Source organism: Papaver somniferum, chromosome 5 (assembly GCF_003573695.1).
Source record: "Papaver somniferum cultivar HN1 chromosome 5, ASM357369v1, whole genome shotgun sequence".
In the NCBI taxonomy this organism is placed as follows: domain Eukaryota; kingdom Viridiplantae; phylum Streptophyta; class Magnoliopsida; order Ranunculales; family Papaveraceae; genus Papaver; species Papaver somniferum.
Window position 1 is genome coordinate 157,913,800 of NC_039362.1, and position 16,524 is coordinate 157,930,323.

At 36.5% G+C, this 16,524-nt stretch overlaps 1 protein-coding gene across 1 annotated transcript; it reads right to left on the reverse strand.

Annotated features, from left to right (window-relative positions):
- Positions 1-5,200: 5,200 nt before the first annotated feature.
- Positions 5,201-7,193, reverse strand: LOC113283357 (cytochrome P450 CYP736A12-like). Its single transcript, XM_026532589.1, has 2 exons — positions 5,960-7,193; positions 5,201-5,883 (listed from the first exon to the last, which is right to left on the reverse strand). The coding sequence occupies exons 1-2, from the start codon at positions 6,905-6,907 to the stop codon at positions 5,269-5,271; spliced, it is 1,563 nt and encodes a 520-aa protein (XP_026388374.1). The 5' UTR covers positions 6,908-7,193; the 3' UTR covers positions 5,201-5,268.
- Between the last annotated feature and the right edge of the window lie 9,331 nt (positions 7,194-16,524).

Below are 16,524 nucleotides of genomic sequence, written 5' to 3' on the forward strand. Positions count from 1 at the left end.
GTTTGAGACAGAGAGAACTTTGTTTATTTCTATCTATCTTGATCAAGTGAGCAGCTCAACAATCGATCAAGATCATGATACTCGAGTTATCAAGAAAAGATAACTGGACCTGGCTTCACGAATCCCTATGTAGTCTTTATAGTCGCTAAACCCTAAAAGGGTTAGGAAAATGAATCTAGTTACAACTAGGACACACCAAAAGTACTGTCGGAATTCAAAGATCCCAGTTGCTTGGAGTTCCCTTTTTATAGACATTCAAAGCATATGTTTGTTTAGGTTTAAGCTAATATAGATTTGGAACCAAGCAAACAGTATCCACCGTTAGATAAATCTTTGAATCCAATTAACATAAACAAGATATACACTCTGTTTAGGTGAAACCGTAACCGTACCGTGTATAAAGACTATGTTCAAGGTGGTTAGCCAAAACTAGCCGATTTGAAAATATTCATTTTCATAAACACTTAAAACCTTAACCTTGAGTCACAATCATGTGATCAAATAAGTCTAGTGTTTTTAGAGATTTGATCAAATTCTAATTATCTCGAAAAATAATTTTATCGCACTTGAAGATAATCGACATGGTTAGTAGATGCACAAAGTACAAACTATAGCCGTTCGTGAGTCAGGTCAGTCATAGTGTGTACCGGTTTGTAAACTATTAAGCCAAACCAAGTTCTGGAATCCACATAACTATTTAGGTATGCATACCGGTATGTGTACCTTAATACTATGACCGATTCCGGAGTCCACAATATTATTTTGGTATGCGTACCGGTATTGATACACAACCGAGTTCCCGAACACAGAAATTTTCTGGTACGTGTACCGGTATGGATACGAAACCGGTTTCATGACCAAAATTCATTTACGGTTGGCATACAGGTATACCTACCGATCCGGTTCACAAGTTGAAAAAATATTTTACAGGATGTGCTAAGGATATGCGTACCAAAAATATGCAAGTCGACATATAACTACTCCGCTAAGTGTACGAGTACATGTAATACGGGTTCAGAATTATAACAGTTTCCCAATTTGTAAGAATGATAACACTGTCTTGTATCCGAATCTATAGTAGTTCTATATTTTTCTCTAAATCGATTCGAAACATTCTCGAATAACATCAATGACATATGTCACTGTTCCAAGCTATTTTCGAAAGATAAAACTTGAATCATGATTTTGATTGCGAACGATAAATTTTCCTTAACTGAAATTCATCAAGTATGAACAAATGTTCATTAACCTTAGTCATTATATTTCGAGGACTAATTATCAAGATAAACTTGACTCGAAATTCTTGTGTATGCATGATAGTCTAATTAGTGACATGATAACGTCTCAATGATAGAAAAGTGAATATAACTTGAGAAATAGGTGGTTCAGTCTTCACTTTCCTTTGGTTGATAAAGTTATCCAAAAGTTTTGGTTGATCTTCGCCTTCAAATGGTAGAACGCAGTGATGACTGTCGTGATCCACTGTTTCTCAACTACATTTCTATCCTAGTCCGAGACTAAACTAATTGTAAAATAGAAATCAATATATAGTTTTGACAACTAAATTTGACACAACAAGCTTGAGATGGAAACACTTGTGAGTTCAACCGAGAAATGCTCTAACAAATATTGGCAAACATGGATTCAAGAATCCCCGAGCGAAGTCTTTTTAGTCGTAGACCTTAAAGGTCAATAGAGGCGACCATTGAATCGACTAGGACACAAAGTGTCAGGGCTTGATTTTCCCAATCGGCAGAGATACTCTATTTATAGTTTTCAAAGACCAGGGTTAGTTTAGAATTCAAGCTAAGATAACTTGAGAATCAAGAAAACAAAATAGGTCTTCAAACTGCAATAAAAGACTATACACATAGGTTCGGTTAGACCGAGTTCAGTAACCGTGTATAATGACTGTTCAGTTTGGCAAGTTAGCCAAAGAACTAAAAGCTACTTGATGTTTATTTAAACACCTAAGAAATTAATGAAGTCTTAGGAGTGTCTAAGAGAGTTATAGCAATGCTAAACATATTAAAATAATAAGTTCTTGAGCGTCTGCTAAACATTGTCAGGACAGTTGGTACAAACCGTAGGGCTTGTTCACAAATCAGGGTACAACGGTTCGTGAAGCGAGTTCGCCAATCCTTTTAGACTCCAAAACTCAGTTGACCACAGTTCGTGAACCGGGTTCGCCAACTGGAAGCCAATTAATAATTCAGTTCACCAAGATGCGCCAACCAGGTTCATGAACTGTTCCCAACTGAATTTATGGTTCACCAACCTTCATGTATTTCTAAATCTCAGATATATATGGTTTGCAAACGATGGTACAAAATAATCTCAGATAGTTTTTTGGGTTTATCTTTTACTAATGTATTTTAAACGATGTTACAAAATAATTGCTCCATAACCCTATCGTAGAAGCAATAGAGTCAATTGATGTAGCAAGACCTTTTTGTCTGACTGTTATTTCGAACTCTTTTGGTCTTAGATTCTAAGTTCAGTTCTAGACTTCTGGTGTTCTGGAACTCAATAATTTTACAAATACAAACAAGTCTAATGATAATATCCTATACATAAACACAATCAATTATTACATATTTATTATCGACTGTTAAGAAGATACTTTGGAATGACAAGTAGATGTTTGGCTCTTGGCATTACGATACCAAATGCTTCGTTTGTATCTAAATCATCAGGAGACGTATTATTTGGAAGCTCCCGATCGAAGCAACGAACCAATTGCGCCACAACTAATCGAACCACCAAGTAACCTAACGACAATCCAGGACAACCTCGACGACCTGACCCAAACGGAAGGAATTGGAAGTCACGTCTTCGGATATCTATATCCTTCCCCATGAACCTCTCTGGCATGAATTTTTCAGGATCAGTCCACGTTTGTGGGTCACGTCCAATTGCCCAACTGTTGATTATTACTCGAAACTTTTTGGGTATGAAAAATCCGTTAACTTGGCAATCTTCAATGGATTCATGAGGGAGTAGAAGTGGTTGTTGGAGAAAATGAGTTATTTAATAAATGATTTTTTGGTCTTGGTGTGGTTTGATCTCATGACCTAAGGGTCTAAGGATACTCACTCATTTTTGAGTGAATGAAATGGAACCTTTAGTCCCACATTGTGGAAAACTAAAGAGGTGCTCCACTATATTACCATGTTCTCATGGATATGTTGTAAAACAATGTGGGTGGAGCGGGTGAGTCGAAAAATACATGTTTCGACCCATGCCCATGCGCGTGTACCAAGCACCAAGTCCGTGTCTACTTGAAATTATTTTTTGCAAGTTTTTAACTTGATAAATAATTTATTAACAGTTTTATTTATGGAAAAATTCATTTTTTGTGTTTAATTGTTTTACAAGAAACAAAACTCGTTTTATAAGAAAAAACCTAAACCTAACTTGATTTGCAAGTTAATTTTCCTATAAATACAACTCGAAAATCTCTTTTCAAAACACACAAGCAGCGACCATCTCTAGGTTTTTTCTTCATCTTCTTTCTTTTATTTTCGTGCGGCGTTTTACTTCCATCCCCATTGCTGAGTTTAAGAGTGGGTAACTTGTATTGTGCTAATACAAGTTATATCGGGCAGTCTTATCCTGGACACATCTTCGCACGTTGGGGTTTAGCATTACTTTAGAGTATACCCGCGAACTAATGTGTTAAGGACAGCTTGTTGAACCTGTGATTCTGCCCTCATCAATTTGTTCGTGGTAGAGTTGTTTGATACGGTTCTTTATATTTATTGTTTGATACATCTGACGTTTCTTCTATTGTTGCAAGACTCCAACAGTGGTGCAACCGAATGAAGCCTGAAGGCCTCCTTGATTACCATATCTAGGTACTCAAGTTTTGGTATATCTGATTCTTCGATCAGACGGTCCAAACCGGCCTCTCTCTCTAACTCATCCTGGACTTTTCGCATTACTCTTGGATTCTTGATTAACTCTGTCAGGGTCCAATCAATTGCAGTAGCTGTAGTGTCCATTGATCCCATGATAAACAGTCACATGTCTAGTGTGTCGTATGCACGTGTGAAATAAAGTGTGGCTGTTCTTCACTCGTACGGACAACTATAAATATTGTCCATGTATTTCCTTTCTTCTATAGTGAGACTACATGTGATTTCTCTGAGAAACAAATGAATCTTTTCAGCACCATTAACACCATGTTATCATGGTATCAGAGAGGTTAGATTAGGATTTTTCATCATCCTTCTCTCTCTTTCGATCCTGTATATTCACAGTACTTGTCAAGTATCTGTTGCTGTCTTTGGTTCATCTTCATAGTTTGAAGATTTGATTCCTTCTCGTGGTTGTGACCAAACCTTTCATTTGAACTTGAGTCTCTTCATCAAAGGGATATAACTCTTTATGAAAGGATTTCTCCAGGAGTCACCTATGAATCTATATAAACCCCACACATTCTCCATTGCATGAAAGGAGTTTTAGAGTCAAAAAACTAGTACTAGAAAAAAATATAATTTGCATATTATTTTCAAGAGTTAAATAAGAGTTTGTGCTACATCTATTCGTGTTCGATGTTTGGTGATCCTCGATGTTGCGAAGAAAACCAAAGGTATTGTTGAATGCTGGAGACATATGCCATACACTGTAACAACATTATGTACAGGGCATTAAATGTCTTAAGTAAAGAGATTATTCCCCTAAATACATCCAAATAAGTTTGTTTAAGTTTTGTTTAGTTTGATCATCTCTTTCTATTTTTCTTCTTTTCTTCTTTTGGTTTTCGGTAACCAAGTGTATTACAAGGGACTATAATAAATAAGAAAACCGTTGTTACAAATAGTTGTAACGAATCGGTAGATATAACACACGAGTTGGATTATAGAGAAATCGGTAACAAATATATCTATCCAACAGAAACTTGGAATACTTGAAACGTGAAAACTTGCAAAGGCCTGCCGTCCCAACTTAATCCTCAAAGATAACATTTTCTTCTAAATAGTTTACCAAACATATTAATCAAGGGGTATATTTTTGGGTTTATCTTTTACAAACATATCTTAAACGATCGTAAAGAATAATTGCTCCATAACCCTGTCGTAGAAGCAATAAAGTCGATTAATGTAGCAAGACCTTTTTGTTCTGGCTGTTATTTCGAACTTTCTCGGTCTTAGATTCTAAGGTTAGTTCTAGCCTTCTGGTTTTTGGAAGTCAATAATTTTACAAAAACAAACAAGTCTAATGATGATATCCCACACATAAACACAATCAATTATTACATATTTATCAACTGTTAAGACGATACTTTGGAATGACAAGTAGATGTTTGGCTCTTGGCATTACGATACCAAATGCTTCGTTTGTATCTAAATCATCAGGCGACATATTATTTGGAAGCTCCCAATCGAAGCAATGAACCAATTGCGCCACAACCAATCGTACCACCAAGTAACCTAACGACAATCCAGGACAACCTCGACGACCTGACCCAAACGGGAGGAGTTGGAAATCACGTCCTCGGACATCTATATCCTTTCCCATGAACCTCTCTGGCATGAATTTTTCAGGATCAGTCCACGTTTGCGGGTCACGTCCAATTGCCCAACTGTTGATTATTACTCGAGACCTTTTGGGTATGAAGAAGCCGTTAACCTGGCAATCTTCAATGGATTCATGAGGCAGTAGAAGTGGTGCAACCGGATGAAGCCTAAAAGACTCCTTGATGACCATATCCAGGTACTCAAGTTTTGGTAGATCAGATTCTTCGACTAGACGGTGCAAACCGGCCTCTCTTGCTAACTCATCCTGGACTTTTTGCATCACTCTTGGATTCTTGATTAACTCTGTCAGGGTCCAATCAATTGCAGTAGCTGTAGTGTCCATTGATCCCAAGAGAATGTCCTGCATTATATAGTCAAAACATATTATTTCTCAATGCCACACTATTAGGAATTCAAGTAAAATAGGCCACACTTACCAAAGCGATGGCTTTGATATTGGATCGGCCGATTGGAAATTCGGTATCATTAGATGCCATACAATCCAACAAGACATCAGTGAAGTCCTTGAGATTATCCTTATCAAATACCTCTACATGTTCATCAATAATCTTATCAAGCATATCGTCATAAACTTTACTAACTGCCTTGGTTCGTTTCACTATACCTTGAAGATCAAATCGACCAAGAAAAGGAATATACTCAGCTAAATTTGGAGCCGCAGCAAGCCTCATTCCTTCTTGCACAACTTCATGAAACGACTTTTTGTCGTGGTCACTTTCCACACGCTTCTTTCCGAACACCATTAAAGACGACATATCTTTATTTAGAGCAAAAATCTTACTCGTAACATCTACTATTTCATGTAAATTTGCAGCATCTTTCAGTGATTTTATCAATAGCTCTATCTCCGAACATCTCATGGACCCGAAAGACTCAATTTTGTTATGGTTAAGCAGCTTTAGCGTGCTTAATTTACGAACGTTTCGCCAGTACGGACCATATTCAGTGAAAAAGCCTTTATTATCGTAACTTATATACTTGGCAGCTGCATTGAAAGGTCTAGTGGCGAAATTGAGATCGTGTGTTCTGAGAAAAAGTTCCGCAGCTTCAGCTGACGAGACTACAATAGTTGGGAGAAAACCAAGACGAAGACACATGATCGGACCATATTTGGTCGATAACCGATGGAGATCCCGATGAACGGCATCTCCCAACATAAAAAAGTTTCCTACAATCGGAAGGCCTTTTGGACCTGGAGGTAAAGGGTTCAATTTGTTTCTGGATTTAAATATGTAGGTACGAGTTACATAATAAGCTAGCAGGAGAAAGAAGAGAAGAGATGAAATCCACGTAACAGCTATGGAAGAAGACATTAAAGCACAGTTGAGTTTTGTGCAGAGAGAGGATTCCAGGTTATCATACATGCGGTAGTTTTATAATCCATACTAATAATTCATGGGTTGATGAGACTTTATTTTGTTTTCTTGTTGATAGTGATCCCGTAACCATACATACTGTGGAAGAGGATGACGATTGGTACGCATATAGGAAGTCTGCACATGGCATATTTTGTCGTGAGAGGCTCACCGTTCTTGAGTTTTAGCCAGAACTGTTCCAAACTTTGCTATATTTCTAGCTCAATAATTTCCTTTTGGAGAGATTGTGTTCACAGTACGCACCCATGGTTCAACTCAAAAGAAAACCAGATGGCTAACTGAGGTTTAACTTTTTTTTTTTTTTGTCAAAATTGAAACTTCATTTGGCTAATCATTAGTTAGGCAAGGGGGCACCGGCTCCTGGACGGCTCTGACAATTTCTTTCACATCTTTCACAAACAGTAATATCAATACACATTTTCTTGTTTTAGTGGAATCTTCTGCCGAATACAAATCAAGACTACAAAGTCTTGAATAACGGCAAAGAAAGTTGCACAACATAACCGTGATGTTATCTCTGGTAAAATCGATAGAATTACAGTCTTTTAATTTTGATTCTCCGATTAGCTTTTTCTTCTTCTCACTTCTTCACGTCACTGCTGCGTACATACATTGATGTTGCATTCTGCGGGAAAAACTGCATGTTTCTGGTACAATTTTAATCTTCCTCCCACTATTAAGTGATCTAATTCAAGTTTTTACGATTTTTAAGGCAAGCAAAAGAAAAAAGTATTTTTAAGCATTTTTTATAATTATACCATTATGCTTATGGATAATAACTAGTGAAATTTTGAAATGATTTACCTCTCAAACTACACCACAGATGTTCGCAAACTTCATACCATTGAAAAGCATTTTAAAACACCTACGTAATGAATACAAACATGCTTATCAAATTATGCACTTTTCTTATATTTCTTATAATCAATTAAAATGATAGTTTTAAAAAAATCTCCTTGTTTAGTGATATATGTCAATTATTGTTATGGGACAAAACCTAAAAATAAATAGATCATTTAATAATGGGACGGAGGGAGTACATGAACATAGATGATAAACTATAGGTCTGGCTAGGTCGTTCTCTTTACTATTCCTATGTAAAATCCAAATTTGCCGAAGGAGATTCGGTATGTTTTTCTTTTCGTGCTTATAATTTTAATTTGGCCAATTATTTGATAAGCAAGGCGGTACCGCAAACGGCCGGCCCTACCAGGCGATTTTTTCCCGAAAGAGTGTCAGTACACATCATGGGGTCGACGAGTATGGCCAATTTGTGACCGACCTCATTATCTTTTGACACATTTTTCTTATCCATTGATATCTTCTGCCAAATCAGTTTTTGGGCAAAAGATAAGTGCCACAAATATACAATCAAGTATATGATCTAGAAATTAGAAGAACACCCTCTCTCTTCTTGTACGACTCTTTCTCACTGTTTTTCAAGTGTCCATCTAATACCACCCTTTGGTGTGGAGTTTCTCAAAATAAGGAACTGAAAATTACTATCATTATCAGATTTATTACCGTTATTTTATCGTTATATCTCTGAAAACAAACCTGCTTGACCGGAATATGGTCGGAAACAACAAAAAAACTAAAAAGATCGATAGAAACCAAAACCTATTCTTGCTGGATGTTTAATCCCTAAGTCTCTTCCATCCAAGCAAATGTTCTACAAACTTTTCGACCTCTTTTAAGCCTCCATTATTAATTTCCTGCAACTCTTTGTTTCTCTATTTTTCTTTGCTCCTGAGAATTTTTTACACCTTATGAAACCAATAGACACCTAAACTCAAAGTTACCAAGATACTAGAAACAAAAGAATCTCAAAAGAAGACATAAAAGACTCGTAGAAGCTACAAGGAAGACTCAAACACTCCTCCCTGGAACCAAGACATTTTTTTTCCTTGTTCGGTAATTCTATGTTTATCGTTGCCCAGTAAGCCTCAGTTGTTTCTTTGTCTCAGCTGCTCCCTGACATCCGTCGTCTCCCTTTCTTGAAAAATCATAATGAGGTAATCAAAAGTTTTCTGAGTTTTGTGTTTGTCTTCGTTTGTCTGGAAGCTTTGTGAAAGTTTTATGCAAAAGAATTATTTCTTGTGTTATTTCTTCTATGAGTGTCGTTTCTTGATTCTTTTCTCGAGTGGTCATAATGAGTATCTTAAGTTGGAACTGCCATGGATTTGTAAAACTAGAGGAAATCCGTGAGCTTAAAGAGCTTGTGAAACTAAATCCCCGGATATCATCTTCATTTGTGAAACCATGTGTAAGAAAGAAGTTACTGGAAAAAAAAAATAGATCCTTGGGTTATCTAAATTCATGTATTTTACCTGCTATTGGTAACAAAGTTGGTATTGGTGTTGCTTGGAAAAATGGATTCAATTTAACCATCTTAAACTCAAGCCAGAGAGGCTTCAAATGTACCTCACAGTCTTTTAAAGCTAATACTAGCTGTAATCTTTATTTTATCTATGGCGAACTTAATCGAAATATAAGACCAGATAACTGGGCTCAGTTCACTAACGAGTTTCATGATACTTCTAATCCATGCATTCTAGTGGGTGATCTAAATTGTATCCTTCTCCCTGAAGACAAGTGTGGAGGAAGAACAGTTATTGATAATGATATAAAAGATCTCAAATTGTTAATGTATTCTTGGGATTTAAGAGAAATCCCCTTTTCTGGACCATATTATACCTGGACTAACAGTCAATCTGGTGATAATTTAATAATGGAAAGAATTATAGAGCAATTATTAATGATAAATGGGAAAATTGTTTACCTGATACCCATACCTTGCATCTGCCAAGAATATTCTCAGACCACTCCCCAATCCTCATATCTCTTAGAGCTGGGGCTGAAAGTCTCCAACGACCTTTCCATTTTATGTCCAACTGGTCTCAAGACAGTACCTGCAAATCTGTCATTGAGCAAGCTTGGGCAAGTTGTGTAAGGGGGTCAAAATCATATCAGCTCAAACAAAAACTAAATATAGCAAAAAAAGAAGCTCAAACTTTGGAGCAGAGTATCATTTGGAAATATAACATGCTCCATTAGAGATACAAAGGCAGCCATTCTGCAGGTTCAAGTCAACGATCCTGGCAATACTACAAAAGTTTCTAAATTAGAGATAAAATTACATATCTCTATTCTCTTGAGGAAATATTATGGAAAGATAAATCAAGAGAAATCTGGCTCAATGAGGGAGATAATAATAAACCTTATATTCATAAATTTATGATGTTTCGAAGAAAAAGAAACAATATAAACTGGATCAAATCATCTAATGGAAATTGGCTCACTACAAGGGATACTATTGGTAATGAGTTTATCTCATATTTCCAGGAGCTATATAAAACTTCTAATCCTGAAGAGCAGGATGAATTCATAGATTCCATGACTTCGAAAGTCACTAGTGAAGATAATGACTTCCTGTCGACCCCTATATCCGATGACGAGATTAAATCAGCTGCTTTTCAAATGGGAGCAAAGAAAACTCCTGGGCCAGATGGCTTTACAGGACATTTAGTGATTTTGATTTCTGTTGTTGCTATTAAAGGTGGGGAGATGCAAGGCTTCTCCTAACATAAAAAAAAGTAACATCTATGAACGGACCATATTTGGTCGATAACCGATGGAGATCCCGATGAACGACATCTCCCAATATAAAAAAGTTTCCTACAATCGGAAGGCCTTTTGGACCTGGAGGTAAAGGGTTCAATTTGTTTCTAGATTTAAATATGTAGGTACGAGTTACATAATAAGCTAGCAGGAGAAAGAAGAGAAGAAATGAAATCCACGTAACAGCTATGAAAGAAGACATTAAAGCATAGTTGAGTTTTGTGCAGAGAGAGGATTCCAGGTTATCTTACATGCGGTAGTAACGCTTGGTATGCATATAGGAAGTCTGCACATGGCATATTTTGTCGTGAGAGGCACCGTTCTTGAGTTCTAGCTAGAACTGTTCCATTTTTTGCTCTATTTTTATCTCAATTATTTCTTTTATTTCCTTCCGGAGAGATTGAGGTTTAACATCCTGGCTAAATTGGGGCTTATGCCATTTATTTGGGGCCTGCTACTAGATGACAAAAAAGGTCATTAGAAATGATTTTCATACCACCCCTTATCCAACAATTACCTAAATACCTTTTTTATCCTTGATTAATTAGTACTAATTAATCATATTAGGTGTTAATTATGTTTTAGATGTGAAATCAACTAATGTTAAAGAGTTCTTCAAAACATCAAACAATTTAAATTTTTTGATTTTTTTTTCGTAAACAGTACCCAGAATCGGTTTACGTTCATGCACTTGTAAACCGATTCTGGTATGGTGTTTTCAAAATTAACAGAGACTTCCATAATCGATTGACGTTGGCATATGTATAATCCGATTGTCAAAATCGGGGTTTTATGTGACATATATAAACCAATTTTTTGTCTTTCATAAGAATTTTTTTTCCTTCATTTCATTCTTGTAGGATGCATTTAGCACATGCATCAAGCATTTAAATCCCTAAGGAGAACCTAGTGGACGAGTTGTAGTCTCGTGAGGGTTTACATAGAGATCTACCCACAAAACCTACACAAAAACTTCTAAAACCATCAATCTTCGTCGGAGGAATCCGAGTCCGATTCACCCACCATCATCATCTCCGGGACATAGTCCGTAATTTTGGAAACCATGAAGTGATAGCTTGCATCGAATGCGAATGCTTTCCCCTTTTCCTCCAAATAGCGCGCTTTCACGACTTCATGCTACAAAAACACAACACAAACTTACTTAGTTAGTGGTGTTTCATTGGGAGATAAAACAACATGGATCACATAAAATAAACCACGAAAACACTTACAAATTTTTCAACAGGCAAGATAAAGTGGCTAGCGTTCAAAATCCGATGTTATATAGATAAATAAGCAAGTATCGCACTTTCGATGACTTGGTGCCTATCATGGAATTGTTGAACACTTCTTTCATTTGGATTCCCAAAATCTTTCCTATATTTGTTATGCACCTTTGTCCAAAAGGTTTCGGCATCTACCCTTACGGATGACTGACTTTTCATTTGAGTTTTCGCGTGCCATGCTTTGGTGATGCATAGATCTTAATTTGAATCAAATGATTCCATTGTTGTATGTAGAGGCATGAAATGAGTAGTTGTGGAGTATATGGAGTGAGAGGGAATATAATGAGTAATTTTGGGGAAAATGGGTGGGGTGGGGTGGGGGGGGGGGGGAGGTCCAAGGATGAGGTCTCTACATATAGAAAAAGTTCCTAACGACTTTTTTTTTTTTTTGAAAAAGTGAAATAATTTGGAATAATCGGTCTTCTCGAAGGTATGTAAAATCCGGATGTGTTTTTATGCCACAAGGAATCGGTCTTTCTTGTGACTAACATAAACCGATTAAAGACATGTAAAAAATTTGAATTTTCACCGACACTAATTGGTTTATATAAATGCATATGTGATCCGATTGTAGCTTGAAAAAGATACAGATAAAATAACATTTCTAAGGCATAAAGAATCAGATTATACTGACCCCACACATAAACTGATTTTCGGATGAACCCTCAACAATCGGATTATGTGAACATATCGAATAGACCGATTGTGGGCATGTGTTTTGGTAACAGAATTGTTGAGCATGCATAAACTTGTTTGATACACATAATTATAATTAAAAATTTAAGTGCATTAAGTTCAACACCATGATCATCCAAAATATAATCCTTAACCATCCCAAAAGAGTGTTAAAAACTTAAAACAACCACAACTCTTATAAACTTAAACTTTTAATATCTAAAACTTAAATAGAAGGAGCACCAGCATCAGCAACAGCAGCACCACCGGGAGCATTTGCAGGAGGATCACCACCACCACCATCAAGAGCAACAGCTTCTGCTTCAGCCATTTCTTCCCACATACCTTCCAAATATCCATGCCTATCCCTCTTAGATGAAATCATGTCTCTCCTTCTCCTAGTGAACCTCATGACCTCATAAAGCTCTTCCAGTGCAAGCTTTTCTATCAGTGAGAGGGCTTGTTCATGATGGTTCTTATGCCCAAAAGCAAACTTATAGAGGCTTCTTTCTGGCAATGGTTCTGGTGCTCTAAGAATATCCTCCAAGGTGAGCTCTCAAGTGTAAAACACTAGGTGTCCGAAGTCCATATCTACATTAGAAAAAAAAAACTAGTTAACAAGCGGTACATAATTAAACTTATGTAATCTGATTCTAACTACAAAAACATACAGGGATGTCAAACATTATTAATCGGTTTATGTGATACATATATAAAAACCGATTATGAAAAGGACTCTGAAGAGACAATTCCAAAATCGGTAAATTAACAAGCATATAAAACCCGATTGTAGAATCGCAGGGTTAAAAAAAAATTACTACCCAGAATCGGATTATATTCATGCACTTATAAACCGATCCTAGTGATGTATTTTCATATTTCGTTTCTAAACCTAGAATCGGTTGATGATAATCATCATATAAACCGATTACTCTGTGTGCTCTTCATGGCCGAAGAACAAAACCCAGAATCAGTTTATTCGATATGTCAACATAAACCGACTCTGGATGTAATCAGAGATCTTGGTTGGATCGAAGATAGTTGGAGAAGAGGATCAAAAAAAATTGATTAGGGTTTTGAGAATTTGGAAAGATTAGGATGAGAATAGAAAGTTTTTTAGGTTTAGGTTCTTTATGTTTTTGGATTTACTGAAAATGGAAGGATTAGTATTTATATGAGATTATTTTAGGAATTAATTTGGAGGTAAATTAGTATTTTTGAGAAGTTTTGTAGCCCATAGAAATTTGGTGGAGTGGGAAAGAAAATTTGATAGGCCCCAAATAAGTGGCATATGCCCCAACTTAGCTAGGTTTAACATGTATTTTTTTTTTTGTCGGAATAAAAAATGAAACTTCATTAGTTAGAGCAAGTCTTATGGTGGAAGAGTTCAATCTTCCATCTTCCACGCCACATCAGCATTTGGAACCGTGGATGGAAGCGCAAGTGTAGTGGTGGAACAACAAAGACACTAATCTTAATAGTGTTGAGCGCTAATCAGAATAGCGCCAAAAAAACGCTATTCAGAATAACAAGAAACGCTATTAATATTGGCGCTTTTTTTATCAACCATTAGATTTTGAATAACTCGTTTTAAATCTACGGATAAAAAAAACGTTAATCTGAATAGCGCTTTGTGCTATTCTGATTAGCATTGAGCGCTATTCGGATTAGCGTTTTTTGTCTTCTAGTGCGCTATTCTGAATAGTGTTTTACGCTAATCTGATTAGCACTACCATGAATTCCTGATAGACGCATTTTTGTGTCTATTTTGTTCTCAATGTTCTGTTTTGTTAGTGCTCGATTTTGTACTAATTTTGGTGTTTTTATGTGTTTGTAGGTATTTTTGGGACATAAACACTTTTGGAAAATTCGGCTCGAAAAGTTGGTTTAGGCACCCGGAGGACGCGTGTTATTCGGACTTTTAGTTCTGGATAAGGGGCACCATGCTAATCGCACTCCATCACTGGATAAGGGGCGACCCTCTTCTTCATTACAAATCTGAAAAATGGCGGGAAAGCTTTGCAGGCGACTGGAAAAATTAGGGTTGGCATTTTGGACCAGTTTTAAGGAGACTAAAGGGCTGAATTTGATGGGCTGGACTTGATAGAGCTAAACAGGGATTATGTGATCGATGGTTTTGATTAGAAGTGGTTAAATCATCGGAATGAAGAACATCAGAACAACACTGTTACGAGAGGAGATGTTCGCGGGATTTCATGGGATTTTCTCGGGCCGGCGTGTGTTTGAATCTTGCAAGTAATGGATTTTCAACTTGTTTGGAGGATGAAGGCGTGTGGAGATGATAAGAAAAGAATGTTTCCTTCGACAAACATGGAAGTTACATCATCGGATATTCTATTTTGTATTTGGAAGATATGCTTTGAATGGGAGAATATTTTGTCGGAGGATTTCATTCTTTAACAGAAGAGAGATAATTGACAAATCGTCGGACAAAAGATAAAACTTCCCGTAACTGGCAATGAAGAGTAAAGGTGATTAATGGCAGATTATTCTCGATATTTCTGTGAGTTATTACAGAGTTATTTCTTTCACTTGTTGGGTATAAAAAGGCATGTGGGATCATATAGAGGATATGGAGAGTTTGGGAGAGTTACAGAACATCACAGTGCCGAAAAATCGAGTTGTAGAGAACACCATCTCTACTGCTGCAGAACTGAAGAACACGAAGAATAGACTCACGAAGACAGTCGTTTATCAACAGTGATAACGACACAGAGGCGGGGGTCGTAGAAGCTGAACAGCGACAGTTGGCTTTTATCGTTTTATGTAACAGTGTTTTGCAACAATTAAAAACGTTGCAAACAACCGATTTTTAATAGTTTTTCTCCAATTCATCATTTGTAAACACTTTGAGCAATGAAATCAACTTTTGAGCGCGTTTCCACAATGATGAGCTAAACCCAATCCTTGGGACGACGGAGGATGCTATCTTTCCAATGAAAAAATGGTAATTCTTAATTATTTAATTTTTGCAATTTTTATTTATGATTATTTGCCTAGATTGAAAATAGATTTTATGGTTTTTGTTAAACAATTGTATTTTCTTTTGATGGAACATGCTTAGCCTAGGGTTTTGATGTCTCATGCTTTGGATTAACATTTGTTGTTTCTACAAATATACTTTTTCAATAGTTGAGAATCAATTTGAACGTGTGAAATTGCATGATTATAATTAGTATCACTTTGGAATTGGTAAATAGCGGAATCCTAGCCCCAGTCTCTCCATAATTTTCACAACATCTTTTTAATTTAGTTCGCTATTTTTATTTATTAAAAAATCTAAAAATCCGCTTTCACAAGTCTTGAACGAATCATATTACTACAACAACTTTGAAAATTCACATTCATTTTTGGCGCCACCGACGCGGACTTGTCTTTAGGCTAGAGTTTTTAGATTTTTTTTAGGTTTTTATTTTATTTGTTCTTCTTTACGTTTTTGGGTTTTTGTCTTTTTCTTACAGAATTCGGAATTTGGAGCGAAAGAAAATTTTGCCAAAGCTTTTGGTGAATACTTAAAGACTTCAAGTGAAAGGCAAAGCGAAAGGAGCGAAAGAAAAAGATTTTTTTTATAAAAAAAGAGAGACATTTTTATTTTTGTAGATTTTTATACTTTCTTTTTCTTTTTGCACTTTATATTTTTGGACTTTGGACTTTAAATTTTGGGACATTATTTTTTTTAAACCCTACGGAAGGGTAGTTTAAATATAAACTGTTTGTAGAGAAGGACGGTGATTACGATATCACCTCGGCCTCTCGGGTTCGTACATGACATAGGAGTCGTGGCCCGAGTCGACTACAAAGGTTCATCCCCCGTCTGGTACGGGAGGTAAGTTTGTCGAAACACTCGCGAATCCCCTGTCAGCGAGTTACCGTCTTCCTTCGTATGCATATATGTTGAGGACTTGAAAATGGCTGCTTTAGTTTCCTAGTAAAGGGAAAGGACTGGCCATACAAGATAAGGGTTCGGATTTCATCACCGTTCTCTTCTTGCCCGCCTTAGGA

Excerpts from the sequence above, each read along its gene's own strand:
- LOC113283357 (XM_026532589.1), bottom strand. The coding sequence starts at position 6,907 with ATGTATGATAACCTGGAATCCTCTCTCTGCACAAAACTCAACTGTGCT. Across the intron at positions 5,884-5,959 it reads ATATCAAAGCCATCGCTTTG|GACATTCTCTTGGGATCAAT; the intron begins GTAAGTGTGGCC and ends TATATAATGCAG.